At 35.2% G+C, this 16810-nt stretch overlaps 1 protein-coding gene across 1 annotated transcript in view; it reads right to left on the reverse strand.

The window, feature by feature from the left end:
* Nucleotides 1–16810, reverse strand: part of VPS13B (vacuolar protein sorting 13 homolog B) — a 418175-nt gene that overhangs the window by 346660 nt on the left and 54705 nt on the right. Inside the window, 8 exon segments of the mRNA XM_050315121.1 lie at nucleotides 3030–3154; nucleotides 4709–4903; nucleotides 7010–7179; nucleotides 7780–7971; nucleotides 12940–13027; nucleotides 14413–14550; nucleotides 15896–16018; nucleotides 16352–16447. Of these exon segments, the coding sequence (XP_050171078.1) occupies nucleotides 3030–3154; nucleotides 4709–4903; nucleotides 7010–7179; nucleotides 7780–7971; nucleotides 12940–13027; nucleotides 14413–14550; nucleotides 15896–16018; nucleotides 16352–16447 (1127 nt within the window).

Below are 16810 nucleotides of genomic sequence, written 5' to 3' on the forward strand. Positions count from 1 at the left end.
TCCGCGCACACTGTGTCTCACCTAAAAAATCCAATGCGCAGGCTGGAAGGTGGAAAGACCTTCCCCGGATCTTCGCTCGCGAAGACTGGCCATTATATTAGAAGTACAACAAAGTGGTATTTAATAAGTTAAATAAACTTTAAAAAGTTAAGAGCGTTATAACATTAAAGGCATTGTAGCCAAAAGAACAAAAGAAAAAGAAATCAGCTAATTCCTGTTTGGCAATAAACATTTTTGTCCTTCATTCTAGGCTTTTAACCATATTCTGCTAATTCTCAGTTGGTTTTAGACATCCTCCTAAAAGCTCTGAAAGCTGCTTTACAATCTGACATGCAACACTACATAAAGTAGTTGTAAAATATTGACATGAACGTATTTTGCATCTTGTTATGCTTGACAAAAACAAAAGACCAGATGGTTTGTACTTTACAATAAAAACAGATTAGCTATGCAATTTAAAAGATGTCCAAGACTTAGTTAACTAATGAGTTTGAGCATATCCTTTTATAGAGAGAATGAGTATTAACTGAAATTAAAACAGACATCAATCTAACACAAAAACAAAGCAACACTTTATGACAGTTTATGGTTATTTACTGGAACTCACTGGGCTGATGCTGTTGAAATTTTATCTGTTAAAATATCCTGCCAATGTTTACTAACCAGTTTTAAAAAATTAATATTACTACAGTATTTTATACACTGTATACATTTTAAGATTATTGTACTGAAACTAGAAAAGAAAGCTATTCTACTGATTTATGTCAGAAATAAAGTTGAGATTTTCACTGCTAACTCAAAACATACTACCTAAGGGATTCCATAACAGTTCATAAAATGTCTTTGTTTTTAAAAGGTAGGGTCTGCAGTATATATTTGCTATGAAGAAATAGAAGAACACATGTAGCATCAGATGTGTGTACTTTTAAGAAACTCTGGAATGTGAAATCCACAAATCCAAATAAAGCAGGTGGTATAATTTGGGAGGGAGGATTGAATTTAAGTTTAATGACATTACCAGGTTATCCTACCAGACTAATTCTCACTCACTGCGTGACTTCAATGAAGCTCTCAGTCCTCATGCTGATTTCGATTTAGTTGAAGTGCTATTTGATGTGTTTCATCTGGAGTTTTATTCACTTCAAACTACACTTCATTTAACCAGGTTGCTGCTGTACTCATTTGTTTTTCTACTTTATTACTCACAAATTGGTGCTGCTTAGTTTAGATAAATTGTTGGAATAAGTTCATTTTATATAATTATCTTATACTGTTAATAAATAAATAAATAAGCTTTAGAAAAAGATCATATCACAGGAAAAAAGTGAGAAAAATATTAAAATACATTAGATCACAGTAAGTGTTGATCTTACAAGATCTACTGATAAATGCTGATAGCCGATTTGCTGTTTTAAGGCAGGACCACTCCCCTGCCTCCACTCCCCTAAACTACTGCTCCCTCATGTTATTAATCTACTATACTCTATTTTCCAGCTGGGCACACACTGTAATACAATGCATTTTTAAAAGAGAGAGAGAGAAACAAGAGCGAGACAGAAACCACGAGAGAATCAGAGAATGCACGAGCGAGAGAATGCGAGCGTGAGACCCTGAACATGTGAGGCAGAGCGTGATGGCAAGTGAGCAACTGCACATGTGGAAAAGCACGGGACACCAGGCATGGGCAAGCGAGGAAGAGATGGAGCATAGCGAGCACAAGCACCTGCAGAAGAGCACTCATGAGAAAGCAGCAGCACTTGATCTTGTCAGATGATAGATTTCTTCAACTATTTTTCCTTCAAAAAATATTTTTTTTGATTTATAATACAGTAAATGAATTTAAGTTTACTATTAAACACTAATTCGTTCTTACAGTTTGCTAACAAGGATCACTAACCACAGCTTAGTGTTAAATGTTAGGTTAGCAAAATGTTGCAACACAGCAGCAATTAACTTGAAGTGGTTAATACTTTTGTAAACTATTGATAAAAAATACGACAAAGTCAGTTAGGCTGCTACCACCTGGTGGTGTTCTGATAATGCTAAAAGCCTCTGACATTCAACACAGTGTCACAGCCTGCAAGAGAAAAATTAGTATATTCTCTGTGTGGCGCTAAGAACAATCATAGACATAGTCCTTTTTTCTTAATCCATAAAGCTTTCACAAACAAAGGTATCTTATAAATTAGCTATGCAACACAATGTTTGAAGCCAAAGTATTTAACATATTAACAGGTTTTTTTGTAGTTTTATGTAAAATTCTTTGCACGTGTTTAGTCAAAGTAGTATTACAGACAGCTACTGCTCAAAAGGAGGGATGAAGAAAACTAATATCCTGTCCAAAGTATTGCCAAAATGTATCTTCCTGAAAATAGATTTTATAAATACACTGACATCTACATCCACAAAATTTAAACCGTAAAGATAAATTTAAATACTGAATTTTCCATGACAATTAAGTTTAAAAAAATTTATACAGCTCATTTCATAATAAAGCACAGAATTTGTTTCAGACGAAAAGTGTTCTCATTTAACATATGAACTACAATAAACAGCTAAAATATCTGATCACAATGTGAAAACACTTCCAACTGTAATGAGAGACAAAAGTGCAGTGGAGACTTCGGGGGGTTGGGATATTTTGGGGTTTCATTCCCCAACTTGTTGCTTTTAATTTGGTTGAATTTAAAACAGAAAGAGTTGACCTGTTTAGTTAAACACATCAAGCTTTGCTAGCAGGATGTAACTCAGAGTGAAAACTGGTTCTAGATCTACAAGGTCTAGAAGAAAACCATTTAATACAGGGCTTGTGTAGGCTGTTCTCTTGGCCAAACAATGGTCTAAAATGTTTATTACCAGCAACCCTTACAAAGAAACTTATTAATAATAACAAACAATAGCAGAATATGACAGATGAGACAGAAAAGTTTAGGGATATATATGAAGCTTTGCATTTTTAAATCACTCATTAGAAACGCAAAAGTAATTGTGCATTATTTAAATACTTAATGCTCAGGCTTAATGCTCACCAATATTTGGGAAACTTGATCAGCTTGCCATAAAGAGCAGTACTGAATGAGGGGATAACTGGAACAGGGATGCAGTATAATCCTTTACTGTCCAAAGAAGTCAGTGCTGCTTGAAAACCAAATACCTGGAACAAATTCAGTAAGTCAAACAGTATGCCACCACATGATTAGATCACTTGCAAGTTATTTTATAGCATAATATATAGAAATACACTCAGTAAACATTAAATAAATTATGTATTAATTTAGATAATTCCTTTCCCCCAAACACACATACAGCTACAGGAATCTACCTCAAATAATGCCCTAACAGGAATACATATAACAATATTTTCTTCACTCAAAAACTGTTAACTACGTTCTGCTGAATTTTTTAAAAATTGCTGAATTGCAGTTCATCAACTCAAATAACCTATATCCTTTAACTTTCAGACTGCACACTGCCTTTCATATAAAATAAAATCGCTTTTGGTAATTGTAACAACAATGGTACGAAAAATTGGTAATAAAGGAAATTAGAAGCTTTCCTTCAAAGCTTTTTTTCTTAGTAAGAGCCTATCTAAAGAAGGATTCATCATGAGAATTCTTTATGATTTTTTCCTGTTCAGTATGGAAAATGAACTTTTGTAGAGTTGCCTTTTAAAATGCTGTACCACCATTCACATGAGAACAGAACACTTTGGCCAATATTAAAGCTAGCAAATAAATCCTTTAAAACTCAAATCTGACGTTCAAATGATGCTGCTGAAAAGTTTTCAAATAGAAAAATCCCCTCAAACTGTAAAACATAGAGATGACTTGCAATATATGCAATTCCAATCACTTTAAATGTGACAGAAGGTAAACACGTCACTCAGAAAACTTAAAGCTTGCCATGCAATTCTGGAAGAGAGTTTCATTCACGCAGATAATAAAGATTTAAATAATTAAATTCTTACAAAGATATCAGCATGGAACTGAATAGATAATTGAAAAATTGAGCAAAACTAACAATACTAGTATTAAATATTTACATTTTACTAGCACCCAAAAGGTTTCAAACTGCCTGAGCCCATCCTAAAAGGCTGGAAGGCCTGTTTTAAAACTCTTCTTGAGAGCAGAGGACAACTGAATACTCTCAAAACAATCTCCCATAGCTCAAGCTTCCCCCAGTCTCACAATAAGAACTCCTCACACATAATGCCTCTTTAATTGAGAACATTCAGAGGTCTTTCCTCTTATAATGAAAAACAATTAAATTGTTAGTCAACACTTTTTGAGTGCATATCTTCACTATCACAGTATTGCTACATCAATACTCCTAATAGTGTAGTGATGGGGTTTTCCCATAAGTTTCTAAGTGCACTTTGCAGCAATCAATCTACATATTCTATGAGCATTATCTGGGAAGAAGAAAAAGGTTTTGTTCCATATTATTTTAACCCAACCTTGCCACAAAGACCTTGGGGCTTCAGACTGTGCAGTTTCCTCATACAAAGTTCTCTGTTCATATTACAAAGCACTTGGTTCCAGTCAGAAGCAGCAATCCCAAACAACATTATGTGAAATGTCTTTACATCCTTTTAGATAAGCTGAAAACTTTCTCCCAAGAAACCTGCTACCACTCAGGATTAACTATATGTGTGTGATCTTTTTCTTAGCACACTGCAGCAAGCAACAGTTCTCAAGCCTTCCTTTACCTTCAGATAGCAGTGTGAGTAACAGTAATGAAGCAGGTTGTCAGATGGCTGGCCAAGGCTGCTGACCACATGCACCAGTTGCTCAGCATACATCGGCACTGAGTGTTCCAGGTTAACCTTATCCACCAAAATTCGGATGGAAGGTAAAGGCCGCAGGGGATGGAAACTTGCAGCATTCAACACCCCGCTGAAATTCTAAGTGTCAGAGGAAAAAAACCCATACAATTATAATATTAGATCTATTATTTATCATATCTACGTATTCTTACCTACATACACAAGCAAATCTACCTGTAATAAACTACTGACAGATACCATGGCATTATACTCATCAACTTTTTATCCAGAATTGTCTTGGGTGCAGGTGATCAGGTGCTGGTGGTGGGAGGGGGGGCTTGCAGGGGCAGCCTCTGTGAGGTGAGACCAGGAGCTACCCCAGGCCAGGCTCAGCCCAGTGAGGGACAAAAAGCTGATAAATTTTAAACTCCAAAGAAATGATTTTGAAAATATTTCAGGATTCATAGTATAATGAACATCCAACTATATTTTTTTTATAGTATCTGTTAAAATGAAATGCTGTATTCAGCACAAGACAGACATGGACATATGAGAATAAGTTTGTTGGAAACCAGGAGGTTATGGGGTTGGAGGAAATGAGCTCTGTCTCAAGAGAGATTGAGACAACTGAAGTAATTCAGTCTGGAGAAGGCCAGAGGAAAACACTACTGCTGTCTACTGCTACCTACTGGGAGGATGCAGAGAAGAGGGAGCCAGACTCTTGTCAAAGGTGTACCATAAGAGGATGAGTGACAATAGACACAAGCTGGAACACAGGCAATTCAAATCAGGTCTTTGGGAAAGCTTTTTATAGCATCTCCATTCATGGTGCTAATTCAGCACTTGACAGAGCAACCCCTGGGGCAATCTGCTCTTCCTTTGTCCAGGATGTTGGACTCCTGGAGAACACCTCAAAAGATCTCTTCCAATCCAAATTACTCTACAAATCTAAAACAATTATTAAACTTGCATCAAAATCGGACAGTAAGTTGACATAAATATGATTTTCAATCTGAAATTCAAAATTGTTATTTTAAATATTCATGGTTTCACTCAGGAAATGTAAATTGAAACTCCAAGTGGTGACTACACCAATCAAAAAGTTTACTTGAATTAAACTCTTTGCCTCATACCTACAACAAACATGGGACTGTTCTCCCATTATAAAAATACCATCTTCCCATGCCCATTATGTGAAAAGCACCACTACAGTGCAATGTGGTAAAAAATTCTAATAAAGAAAAACCTCTCTGGGCAACCTGTTCCAGTGCTTCATCACCTTCTGAGTAATGAATTCCTTCTTAATATCCAATCTAAATCTGCTCTCTCTTAGTTTAAAACCATTGTCCCTTGTCAGGTCACTATCTACCTGTATAAAAACTCTCTCTCCCTCCTTTTTATAAGCTCCCTTTAGGTACTGAAAGGCCACAGTGACGGCTCCTTGAAGCATTCTCTTCTCCACTCTGAGCAAACAAAGCTTTCTCAGCCTATCAGATGAAATATCAGATAGAAGTTACAGAAATTTAATTAAATCAAGAATTGATTGGTTTTTCTCTTCTTCTATTCCTTCCCTTATCCATAGAATACCTTCCAGCCTCTGCCAATAGAGATAAACCTACTGCAAATCTTCACTACCAAACACAGATTCATCCCTACGGTACCTCAGCATTGTGCACTGAGGAAGGAATCCTATAGGAATAAAACCAGATTCTCTGGTGTTATACTACACATATCCAGAAGATAAAACAAATTAAGGCTGTTAGGAAATTTCTATCTCTCTGAGCAAGTTGTTCAGCAGTTAAACTCTCAGTAACAGCCCACATCCTGCTCACATCCTGGCTGGAACTAGCACGCACACAGCTGGCTGTTAACATCTGTGTAGTCTCTATTGAGCCTCTTTATTAAAAGATTTCAGACTCTACCAAGTCTGGGAAGACCTGCACAACAGGTACTCTTCTGATCAAAGGAGCCGCTACTTTTTCAGAGCTACTATTTTTTCATCTACTTGATGCTTAAAAATATTTTTTCTTTGCAGATATTTTTTCTTGTAAGTACAAGACACCTTCAGTTTCTAAGTCTAAGTAGTCACGCCACTTGTCTTAGGTGAGCTAAGGCTCATGGGCACCAAACCAATTCAGAATTCAGCAATGTATCCAGCACATGGAACAACAGACCAATAAGAAAATTTATATGGAATAGCACATGCCAGTATAAAGAACTGAATAATTATCTGTGCATACATACCTTCTCACCCATGATTATAGGGAGCAAGTGGTCTAGTAAATTGAATTCTGCCACAGGGATTATAATTGTACACTTGAGAACAGTGAATGTTGTAAGTCGAGTGGGAATGTATTCCTCCAGTGATGCTATTTCTTCTGAGCTTGGCACAGTTCTGTTTCCATCTGTAATATCTACAATAAATCACGATTACATATGTTTCACTAAAATATATAAAATGTGTCCTACAGTTGCTGTTTCAGAAATGATTAGGGACTAGCAAAAAAAGCAAAGCTTCCCCCCCACCCCCATAGTTAATAACATTATTCCATGCTGGTTCTACCTAAGGCTAAATGCAATACTAACTGAATTTTTCTGACTTTGAAATCTGTATTGCTCTTCCTCAGAAACTCATCTTAACTCTTTACCATAATTTGTTTCCATGCATTTTCACCTTGTATAACTATTATTTCAAACTAATAAATACTAACAAGGATACTTTCTTCTCTAAGACTCCAAAATTAAGCTAGAGTAGTCAATGAAATAAGCCCTTCTTACTCAACAAGAGTCTTATGATTATAACAAATGTCTTCCAAAGTGTCTGAAATTATCTCAGAAGTATATCCAACACTGATGAGAATACTACAGTTAATTTTATCTTTATTTTACCTTTTGCTCCTTGGACTCATAAAATCCCCTGTGAGGTTTTAACTTTTTGGAAGCTGCACCTTCAAGAGCACTAAATTTGGTCTGGTTTAATTCTGTACAATTGTATATATGACATAGGAGCGAACCTGGCTTAGTTTTGCTGTATGGCTCATACTCGTGTTCCAGAGCACAGACTATCATTTTCATTATCCGGTGTACCGCGCTGCTATCCAGTCGAAGATTGAGTGGGCCCACAATGAGGCTTTTTGTGGACATCTCCTGAACATTTCCAAAATCTTCACTTTTTACTGAAGAAAGGTCTTGCTGATTCCCAGAGACTACAGGAAGTTTTAGAAATAAAAGTCACATGAAACAATTGGATAATAAAATTTTTTATCAGCTACTTCTGTTTCAAATCCTATGATCATAGACTTATAAATATATATAAAAATATAACAATGCAAACAGAACACACAGACACCGTGACTTTCTGTTTAATGCACAGCAAATAGGGCAAATTTTTGCCTTGCCTCCAAGCAGAGTACAACATAGGAACTCTTCCATGAACTTTGTATTTCTGAAGTTTAGTATTCTCTGGAGGTATCTCAACTTCTGTGGCAACTTAACCCCAGGTGCCAATGATAGCTGTGCTGTTCAAAACTTTCTACAGCTTGTCACAAAGATATCCATTCCCAACAGTCAAAGAAAAGTGTGCTGCAAAGAAATTACAGACCCGGGCCCTTGAGAGGTGAGCTGCCTGTACACAGCTATAAGAACCACACTCACTTGTACTGTCATAAACCAGACTGACAACTAAGATAAACTCTTCCTTCCATTCAGATTTACCTCAACTCTCTATTGCATGGGCAGTGAGAAAGAAAACTTCTTTAATCATTAGGTCTCGGGCTGTTTTTAGAAGAACCAACACAGAGATAAAAGAGTGGTTTAGTAAGGTCAGGTAATAAGGTAGACCAAAACCATACATTCACTGTATAGAGGCTACTCATCAGTTACCAAACAGCATGACTATTTCACTAAACATACTTTACAGAAATTTTTCAGTTAAATTATGCAAATTTCAGAAGCTCAAGTTTTCCTGTTATGTATGACTCACGCCTCTAATACATTTCATTTGCAGAACTGCAGGACTGGGGTTTTTTCCTAATAAACCATCACTTTGACAGTGTCTTCGTTGCTTTGACACATGCACTGAACATTAAATGTCTCGCTGATCATTACATAAATGAACAGTCAGTCTGACAATACAAGCATCAAGATCCAATGGATTCTGAGACCACAGAATTGGTGAAAGGTCTGGAGCACAAGTCTTAAGAAAAGCAACTGAGGGACCTGGGGTTGTTTAGCCTGGAGAGGAGGTAGAGTCTCAGGGGAGATCTTACTGCTCACTATAATTAGCTGTAAGGATGTTGTAGCAAGGGGGTGGGAGTCAGTCTCTTCTCCCAAGTAAGAAGTAATAAGATGAGAGGAAAGGGCCTCAAGTTGCACCGGGGAAGGTTTAGATTGGATACTGGGAAAAATTCCTTTACTGAAATTGGCCACAAGCATTGGAACAAGCTGTCTAAGGGAAGTATTATAATCAGCATGCCTGGAAGCATTCAAAAAATATACGAATATGGCATTTGGGAAGATGGTTTAGTGGTGAACATGACAGTGCTGGGTTAATGGTTGTACTCAATAACAGTTCTTTTCCAACCTTAACAATTCTATGATTTCTGGTTGCCTGAGAGGAACCCAGTCTTTTACTTTCCGAAGTAACATTCCCTTTTGCCTCTCTCCTTTACCATACTCATTTAAAACAGTGTTTCTACTGGGGAAAGTGAGAATGGGGGAAAAGGAAGGAAGGATAGGGTTTTTTTCCCCCTTGTGTTTAAATAATAAAATGTTGATGCTTCTAAGCAGAACAGAAGAAAGGTCCTCAAACAAACCAAGACTATGCCCAATTTGACACAAAGCTGGTCTAATGCTCTGCAGGCCTTTACAGGCTTACACATTCAGCAGAAAAATTAACTTTATCCTTAAAAGCCCAACAGAAGTTGACAGCAAGAGCATTTATAGCCTCTGCTTCCCTTGGTGTGTTGTTTTTCTGAGAGGAAAAAGAACAATAAAAGAAAGATAAAAGGACAGAAATATTCTATCTTATAAAACCTATTGAAATCTTCAGGTTGAATTGAGTTACGACCTTTTTAATAAATCCTGAAAAGGATTTTTTTTTTAAAACACCAGCATATAGCCTTCTGCATTTATTTTACAGGCAGTTAACACACATACTTTTATCCTTCCAGCTCTACAGAGTATTCAGTTCAGATGAACACTACTAAAAAGGGCAAAAAGCCATAACATCATATAAAAATAAAAAGGCCAAAAATAATAAGGCCAGAAGTAGTAACAGCCTACCTTTTCGAAGACTTATAATTGCTTGTATATATTGTTTGTATATGAATAATATATTAAAGTGATAGAATTTATACAAACCTGGAACAGTTTCATTTAATTCTAAGTGCAAAGAGAATGTGATAGAAAACCTATTGGTTCTACTGAACTAGGTGATCACAGGTGACTTGAAACTTCACAGATGCAATTTTTGATCACTGAGTATTCAAGCTCTCTGTAAACCTTGTGTCTAATTCCAACTGACAAAAAATACCAAAATGAGTGCTGAGTAATAAACTTGCCACCAAGATAAGTACACATTACAAACAAAATGGAACTTCAAAAGTACACCCCACTAGGTCTGTAGGTCATGCAAATCAGCAGTCAGGGAACTGACAGGCTACATAATGTTTCAGGAAAAATGTTTTGCATTGAAATACGAAGCCAAAACCCAGAAAAATACAGGAAGGGGAGGACAGGCAGCATTTCAAAATAAAACTACTGTGCATGACTATCTCGTTTTCATTCAAAATACTGAAATTGATTAATGCACTTCTGTAAGTGACAGATGAAACTCCTGAGGTTAATGTTATCCAGGAGGCACTTGTGGTTTAATCAGTAATTCTATGCTTCAGGAAAGGTTAAAGGTGCAAAGAATGTGTCAAACCAAAATTGCCTTGACAGATAAAAATCTTACAATCACAGTAACTGCCTCCTATAACCTAAGTTGGGTTAGGGTATTTTATGGAATGTGGAATGCACTGATTGTAACTAAAAACATAGTTAATATCAAAATAAGAAAGTAAAATTTAAATTTTCATATAAACAACACATATTAAAAATGCAGCAGGTTTATACTGTTTTCAAAATCTTGAGGCATTTATATCTTCATTTTAAAGAAATTATTTACACCTATTTTTACGTGTTATTTAATAATTATACACTTAACTCACAATATGGAAAAAAAAAACACTAGAAAATAACTAGCAGAAAACATCACATTTGCTTTTCTGAGGAACAAAACTATTTGAAAACTTAAAGTTTTAAGTTCTTGATTTAGAGAAACAACAACTATTTACACAGTTTAAAAATTAATCATTCCATTCTTCTATGTAGCCAGGTAGCTGAAATTAAAGGAGCAATACCAAAATGAAAGCACACAGCTTGATAGGAAGCCAAGCTACATTTTTGTTTTCCTGGATGGAGAAAACAGAAGCTATGGCTCTAAGAAAGCAAAGTGGAAGAAAAAGAAGAGAAGCTAAGGAGGAAAAAATGTAGTCAGAATATACCAGTAGCCTGGAATTGAGGAAAATAATTTTGTTCCTGAGTTCAGTCATTCCAGAAAAGGGCTAGTTAAAAGTCAGAAAAAGATATGATCATTGCATTCCTTGTGCATTCAGAGAAACAAAACAAAATATTCCACAAAATCAATTTTTCTTCATATTCAAATAGTCTTTGCATATTCAATTTTCTACAGTAAAATTCAAAAAGGAGATAAGGCTTACCCAGGATTTTCAACTTCTCTACATAGGAGTTCAACACACCATTAAATATTTATTTCTATTAAAACCAGAAGTAGACTGCAGTAGAATCATGACTTAATTGTACATTTTTTCAGCTTCACACCACACTCACAGTACAGAGGAAAGCCTCAGAACTGGGAATGAACTGTTAAATTTCCTAGTGTATTCCTCTACTACCAAAGGCAATAGCATCATTTATTTCTTTCTTTAAGTTTTGCATGATCCATCCTCTAAGGAAACTGGAAGTTTCTTTCCTACTCCTTTTATTCTTAATGCGCAGCAAGTCCAGAAAACAAAATCAAACATTACGAGTTCTGACTTTTACACAGAGAGAAAAACAACAAACACACAACTCCCCCCAAACAACACCAACAACAAAACCAAGCAAACAAAACCCAACCAACCAAAAACAAACAAAAACTCAACAAAACAACAACAACAACAAAAAACCAACAAAAAAAAAAAACACACACACAAAAAAACAGATGAGCTGGATTAGGTAGCAAGGACAGCTAAATGTTCAGTCACAGAACAGCAAAAAGTTCCAACAGATGTCCAGAGAAATAGTATTCACGATAATAAACACACAAGTGGAGAAGAAAGCTCTATTAACTTCACAATGAGACTGCAGAGCAGCAGCTGTAAATGACAGTCTTATAAGAATTGAGGGGGGAAATCACATTGCAATTAATGATAAGAATACATGTGTAAAAATCCATATATATTTCTTACTGATAGATTAACTCCTTTGTCCCAGCTTTTGTTACACTCACAGTAGTAGATATACCTACAGCATTGAATTCACTTCTCAGACTTAGAAAAGAATTGACAGGAATCTCAAAAATTACTTAGAATTGGTCAATATCTATGAGCACATGGTTTATTTGTTCACAGAATTGTTCAGATGCATATATTTCAAGATTAAGTCTCCACACTATCTTGCATCCTTGTATTTTAATTCATAGGAGAAAAATCACAGTCCTTTTCATCTTCTGCAGCAACTGCACAATCAACCTCATTCTTCAATCAGGGTTTCTCAAAACATTTTTTTTTACATGCAAAGTCAATAATGACAACTTTAAAAAACGTTATCATATGTTATGAACTTCACCACTGCTACAAGCTAATTCCTTTCAGTTTAGCAACTGCCTACAAAAATATCATTGTGATTACTTATGCAGGAAAAAAAAAAAAGAACAACACTGACAATCAACAGCTAACCAAAATAGCTAACCTCAAAGACATCATTGAAGAAACAAAGATGAAAGCGTTTTAATGATGATCTTGATGGTAAATCTAAGATAAGTTAGAGGACAGTTGGTCAAGGACCATCTAGGCATGAAAAGTCTTTGTTTCTATTATTTATCAGGGTAAACAAAGAATAAAAGGTACCTTTGCCACTGGTGCTTTCCATTGTGTACAAGTAATCCATGTAGAAAGCCCCAAACCTCTGCATTCCAGCTATCTCTGTGTACGTCTCCTACCAACACAGCAAAGCAAACAAAGAAAATGTTGTAGAAGGAAAGAATCTTGAGATTACCAACTGATAGACTGGTATTAGAGAGATATATTCATGTTTGGATTTGTGCATCAACACACGGAAAGGCTTATCAAAACAAAGGACAGAGGTTATCCCAAAGAATTCACCTTTCTGATAGGTAATGTAACTTCTATTTGAGGCCACACAAATGCACATCCATAATTCCAGTGGACATGCTGACCAATTCATCAATAGCATCTAGTCAATTAGTACCTTTAATGGAGTAAATATTCTTCACCTGACCTCTTCCATACAACAGATCTACCTAATTAAGTACACTGAAAACTTAAGATCATTCAATCTGGTTTGTTATTCAAGGAACATTGTGGTTTTGTCTTTAAACAGTAGGAAACATATTAAGACTTTATGCCATCCCTGGGATTTATACATAATATAATCCATTACATAGCAAACTTGCTTCGCCTCTAGCCAAAAAAATAGGCAAATCTTAAAAGCATTGAAGACAGACCAAGTACAGAGTAAAGCTTAAAACTAAAACACTATATGGGAAAAGTTGGAATACAAGTACTTGTGATTTTACTAATTTCATTTTTATGGGATTCTTCAAGGTTACACTTCATCAGTAGTACTAAAAAGGTGACAATAGTAAAATTTAAATTTAAAAGAAATTAGACACATTCAAAATTGTAAATGAATTGTCTGTACATTAAACAGAGCATGGAACTCCACCTACGAACACAACTGGAAAGAACCACCTTGGTCATTACGTCCACTTTTTAATAATCACAGCTAATCAGGGAATAAAGTTTTACTGCACAATTTACAACAACAGACACTACTGGTGACTGCAAATTTGTCTCCAGAAAAGGCAGGATTAGTAAAATTTTCTCTAAGTAGACAAACATTGGACACAAACAATAAAATTAACACTGCCCAAATCTGGTTTCCAAGAGAGAACTTCTTAGTTTGAAGACCATGGACCACTTACTGTTTGGGTTTAAAGTATGTGCTAGTAAAGCTTTTGCTAGCATTCTTTCATACCTATTACTCTCAAAGTGTTCTGTGGTTAGTGCTTTTGGAAATTATGGCATTAATTCAGTTTTTGGAGCAGAAGACGGGGATTTGAGGTTTCTTTTGGATAAGTTTTTTCAGTATGGTTTTTTTTTTGGCTCGGTTTTTGTGGGTGTCATTTTTTTAACACAAACAAATTTACTTTTTTTTTTGCCAGCTGCAATGTAAGATTCAGTTAAATGTGAAAAAGTAATGAAAAATCAGTCCTCTAGTAGTACACAGATCTAAATAATTATTAGAAATCCATTAGACAGCATTTAAATTTTTTTCTAAGAAAAACGTGATTCTCTGACCTTATGATGAGCTGCATCCAATATAAATTCTGCTCGAATACTATTATTTTCTGGACTTCTGTAATCAAACAGTGAATTGGTAAGATACGTCATCCCTTTCGCACTCAAATTTTCTCCACAATTAAAGAAGTAGGCCTCCTTCACAAGGTAGTACAAAATAATATGATGGGAGAAAAAAAAAACCAAACATAGTCAAGTTAACAGAAGTTTCGATTGTCATAACACACAAATAACACACGCACAGCAGCAGCCCTCAAGAGTATATTTCATTATGAATGAAGATAAACCAATTGAATTATTTTCACTGAAGTAACACTGAAGTTCCTGTCCACTCCCTCCCCATTTTCAAATCAATAAAAATGATTTTATAGCTGACAGTCTCATAGTTGCTGCAGACAAGGCTGGTACCCACCCTCACATCCCCAGCCACATCTCCCTTATACTTAACAAGGCCAACAGAGCATTTTTACAGTTTTTCAGCCTCTCTTTCTGGAATAGCCCATTTCTATCCATTGCAGCACACCAGCCATGTAGTATGTCCCACTGCATCTCTAAAATCCCATATCATAATCTGAAGTTATGTAAGAATATCTAGATCTTTGTTTTCTCTGCTGCATACACAAACACCTGAGATGGATGCCAAGCCATGCTTCTCTCACAAGTCAAGGATAAGAATCTGTGCCATCATACCTATCCCAGTACAGTGTATGATTTTCCAGATTAGCAGATATTTGATGTAAATATAATCATTTTGCATTTTCTTTCATATTCTTAATTTTTCACCTTAAAATACATCCCAAGACTTCACAGAACACTAACATCAAGTTAATACGTCTCTTCTTGGCTGCATTATTTTTTTTTATTTAAAAAAAGACAATAATTGCTGTTCTCCAGTACCTTGGGACACTATTCTATCTACAGTTCAACCAAAAATCATTATCGAATTTACAATTTAATGCACCAGTCCATTAAATATTTTAAAAGTACTCCATATGGATACTTGATTCTGTCTTAAGCAATTGAAGATTTGCTTCTATTTAAAATATAGAAATTAATACTGTTTAACTCCTTAATTTAATACTTCTCTTAACCTTCTTGAAAAATGAGGTAAAATACTCATTTGGTATTTGTACCACACTTCTACTATTTTCAGCATACAGTGTTCCCATTTGTTCCCTTCCAACCTTCTGTTCATTTAAGCACTTTCAAAGATTTTCAACTGTTTGTATTTGTTATACAAAATCAGAGTGTGCAGACGTAGACAATAATGGGCTATTATCAAAGAAAAAGGTCTTCTTTTGCCCCTTCTCATTCTGAAATATTTGTCTTCTCAACTCTGAGGAATGGAATTGAGTCCTATATACCAGTAACATTCAAAAACTTAAATCACAATTGGTAATAGCAGTCTTTTCAATTTTTGCAATCAATAAAGCATAACAGAATTGCTAATGGAGCAAGTCAGCTCACATTTCAACATACTCACTTCATCACTCCTATTCATGTTCTCTTCAAAATCTTTAATTCCCATAATTCCTTTAAGGCACATAGCTTGGCAACCAACAAAACCAATTTGGCAATCAAAGAAAAGTTCACCTTTCATAAGGACCTAGTGAGGAAAAAAAAGTGGTATTTTTATGACTTCTGCTCCACAAGAAGTAGAAAATATGGGCAATAGTGAGCCAAAATATGTTTAGGTTTATGTATTTAGAGCTTTAATAAACAGCAATCACACAGGGCACTTCAAAGAAAGAGATTACTTTAGTATGACAACAGCTCCTGAAATTTAGAGAATTTATGTGTACATGATTATTACAATAAACACATCCAATATGACAGAATATGACAACTCAGCAACAAAATAATTTAAAAATATTTTATTGGTAACTATTTGCTACATTACTTATGATAAATCAAAAAAGTCCAGTCAAAGGAAAATTACCTCAACTGTTGTTCCTTCTTGTTCCCAGCATATAACTTCTTTGGATTTTACTTTCTGAGGGCTGTAATAACTACTTTCAGCTTGCATTTCAGTGAGCTATGAAACAATAGGATAAACACCTTATAAAAGTCAATATTAGTATTAAACAGCAGTAATGTCATTAATATACAGAATTGATGAAGACAAATTAAACTATGAGCCACAACCTATTAACAGGCAGGAAACAGGTGCAATTAAACAGCTGTAACACATTATCCATATTGGAACTTCTCATATTCAACTTCTGCTTGAAATATGCCATAATAGAACGTCTAAAATCCACTACAGTATTTTTAGTTTCCTTATCTAACAAGAAACTATGTAAAAAGATGAAAGAAATACACAGCTGCATTATTAATATAACAAATTAGCTCATAAACTGCTGTAAAAATGCATAAATACATTATTTATTCTTTCCAG

Source organism: Myiozetetes cayanensis, unplaced genomic scaffold (assembly GCF_022539395.1).
Source record: "Myiozetetes cayanensis isolate MyiCay16 unplaced genomic scaffold, myiCay2020 scf1, whole genome shotgun sequence".
Lineage (NCBI taxonomy): Eukaryota > Metazoa > Chordata > Aves > Passeriformes > Tyrannidae > Myiozetetes > Myiozetetes cayanensis.